The sequence below is a fragment of the Triticum urartu genome, chromosome 3 (assembly GCF_003073215.2).
Source record: "Triticum urartu cultivar G1812 chromosome 3, Tu2.1, whole genome shotgun sequence".
Classification (NCBI taxonomy): domain Eukaryota; kingdom Viridiplantae; phylum Streptophyta; class Magnoliopsida; order Poales; family Poaceae; genus Triticum; species Triticum urartu.
In genome coordinates, this window is record NC_053024.1 from 527,591,292 (window position 1) to 527,594,499 (window position 3,208).

Sequence of the window (3,208 nt, forward strand, 5' to 3'; positions counted from 1 at the left end):
TCTGTTGTATGGTTTGCATCAATGCTATGCCATCTGTGATGTGAGGCACTGCTTCTGTTTAATCATGCGCATTGACACTGATTGGCGCTTATATTCCCATCTAATTTACCTTATCACCATTGCCATTTTTTGACTAACAGCATATAGCATCAACTATTTTACAGGCCACTCAAGGCACCTAGCCCAATGCACAGGTAGCCCACAAGCCACAAGGACGATGGGGCGGCCCATCAAAAGAGGCCCAACCAGCTAGGTTAACTATATACCAGCTCTCTTTGCATACCGTGTTTTCAGATCTGTTTCCCTCTCATTTCCACGACCCTGTTCTTCCAGTCCAGACGCCGCCATGGATGAACCCTCCTCTGCATCGACAACCTCGTCCATCAAGCTGCCCACAGATGATGAGCTGCTGGTCAAGGGCTTTCCTCCGGTTGGTTCCAGGCTGTTGTCATCTCATTCTCCACTTCATTCATCGATTTCATAAGCCTTTGCGGGCTGACAATTAAGTTCTACCTTTTGTTAAATCAAAGCAATCTCCTATCTGTGTCACCATCAGCAAGCAATTCATTCTTGAACAAGCAATTGAAAGAATTGGTGGCACAATCCATCCATTCACTTTCGCGGACATAGGCAGTGACGATGTGGGCATCTCTGTCTCTATTGACCTGCCCCCGCACAGCAAAAGCCTGTCAAGCACAACAAAGGAATTTCATGGACCAAGCATTGAATCTACATGTGTTGCCGCCCTTGGATACCTGCAGAAAACAGGCATAATCATGGTAGATGATGCAAATTTCGCGGAGCTGAAAAAATGCAAAAGAAAACTTCAGGCTGGGGAGTTCTGGTCGTCGACGCTCTACAATCAGGCCAGCGCCCTGCATAACCAACTCTCTTCGCTGACCGCAATCAACCAGGGTCCCCAACCTAAGCCTAAACAAGAAGCTGATGTGCTACCTTCTACGTACAAGAATACTTCACGGGCCAATTACCAAATCATGTTGTCCGAGGTAAAACCGCACGCCAAAGTATCTTCATTATCGTGTGGTAGCACGTACTTCACGCTCGTTTCTCTTATAAGTTGCTTGCCCCCAGGATACCAGTGAAGAAGAAAGTGCGTCAATCCCAGTCACAGCAAAAAATAATAGGTGCTCTCCATTCCATCTTCTTATCGCTGTCTTCACATACAACCCAGCTGTGGCTTTTGTGTCCTAACTACACAATTACTCATTGTCAGCATCTATCGTCTACCTTCTAAAAGTAACAAGAAGATGAGGACCGCACGTCGCGCACTATTCCCTGGAAAATAGAGCGCCACACACCCTATTGCAGGTAGACATACATCATCTCCTAGAACCGTCTCAAACAACATCACATATTATTGTTCACAATTTCATATGTTTTTCAGGCTTCCATCATTACAACAACATGATGGAATAAGCCATTCTCCGAGTCTACGTTGCATTGAACCTTGCTAGATTCAAGACCCGTCGCTTTTGTCATACACGCAGCTTGATCTTGCAACTATATAGCACTATGTATAAATGCATGAATTCCTCTGTTATGCTACTCCAGATTAGATGCAAATCACATGCTTTTGTACCTCCCCACGTCTTCCTGTCATGTAATGGACATATTATGATCATATCATATATCTATTTACGTCGAACGAAGGCAGTTTACATTCAAACTTTATTGCCCCTGAACAATTAACATTATAATCTATCTTTTCAGCATGTTAGGATCATCTCCATTTAGGGCATCTCCAGCCACGCCCCCAGGAAGGCCTCCTCAGGCGTTTTTTTGCGCCGCCGCCGAAAAATCGGCCCAGTTGCGCTCCCAGGAGCCCGATTTTCGCCGGCATGGGCCGAAAACAGCGCCGGCGGACCCAGACCGAACCCGGCGCGCTGGGGGGCGCCCGGGGGCGCCGGGGCGAACTGTTTTGGCGCGAAACAGCCGCGGGTCCGCCGCGTCAGCGACTCTACCCTCTTCTCGCCCCTTCGTCGTCCTCATCGCCTCGTTTCCCGCGGCGAATCAATGCCAAAGCTGCCGCGCTGCCGCGCCGGTCAGCCTGCGCCATCGATGCCTCACGGGCGGCGCAGTGAAGACCGGATGACGCGCGTCCCTCGCCCTCCCTCGCCCGCCACGCGTACTCACGGCGGCTCACGCACGGGTGGCGCCTCGGCCTATATAAAACGCGCCCCAACGCACTCGGCGACTCGTACTCTCTCGCCGTCGTCGTTCCTTCCTCTCCTCTCTCTCGCCGTCTCCAGCACCCATGGCCGAGCGCTTCCCAGGCGACGGCACGGCGGCGAACGGCTTCGGCCGCCGCCATCTTCACGAGAGCGAGGCTCGCCTCCTTTTCGAGGCCGAGTACCCGGTCCTGCCGGACATGCGGGTACCCGGGGCGTGGAGGATCAGCGCCGGCGGCGTGCCGGTGCCCCCGATACTCACCGGCGCGGCGCGGCGTGCGGAGATCGCACGCATCCGCTCGTCCCTGCCGCGTGCGGCGAGGGAGGGGCCACGGTACGTCCCCGACAACCCGCTCTGGGAGCCTTACTTCCGCCGCCGTCACGCCGAGTAGCTCGAGGCCACCAACGGCGTCAAGCCCTCCGGCAGGCTCAACGCCGTCGGCCGGCGTCGGTGGTGGGGCGTGCCCGGGCGCATGTTGGAGGCCGTCCTCGAGTACATCGAGGGCGGCAACACGCCGCGCCTCGAGTACCCCGCTCCCCCGTCCTTCACACGCCGTCGGGGAAGCTCCTGGACCCCGAGGCGCATGGAGACCGGGGGGTCCTCCTCCTCGTCCGGCGGCTCCCCCTGCCTCCACCTCCGCCCCGTCAAGCCGGAGCCCCAGGGCGCGCCTGTCAGCGCGCGCACCCGCAGCTCCGGCGTCCGCATCGGCGACAACGCCTCCCCCACCGGCCGCTTCGTCCTCGTCGAGCCCAAGCCGGAGCCCAAGCCGGAGCCCGGCCTCCCCGTGGAGTACGAGGAGATTGCCCGGCGTGGCTTCTCCGATGAGGACGCCCTGCGGTGGGCGCGGGACGACTACCTCCGCGACAAGATGGTCCGGCAGCGCCGGGCCCTGGAGGAGATCGCCGCCCGCAAGCGTGGGCGCGAGGACGAGCACGGCGTCGTGGTTCTCAGCGACGACGACGACGACGCCCGGACCGTCCAACCCGCCGCGCCAACCGGGGGAGGGATGCAGCAGGAA

General features: G+C 56.9%; 1 protein-coding gene across 1 annotated transcript; it reads left to right on the top strand.

Moving 5' to 3' along the window:
- Positions 1-289: 289 nt before the first annotated feature.
- LOC125546921 lies at positions 290-1,755 on the top strand. The gene is made up of 3 exons (XM_048711013.1): positions 290-430; positions 531-1,007; positions 1,732-1,755. Exons 1-3 carry the CDS (start codon positions 347-349, stop codon positions 1,753-1,755), a joined length of 585 nt encoding a protein of 194 aa, XP_048566970.1. The 5' UTR covers positions 290-346.
- The last annotated feature ends 1,453 nt before the right edge of the window (positions 1,756-3,208 follow it).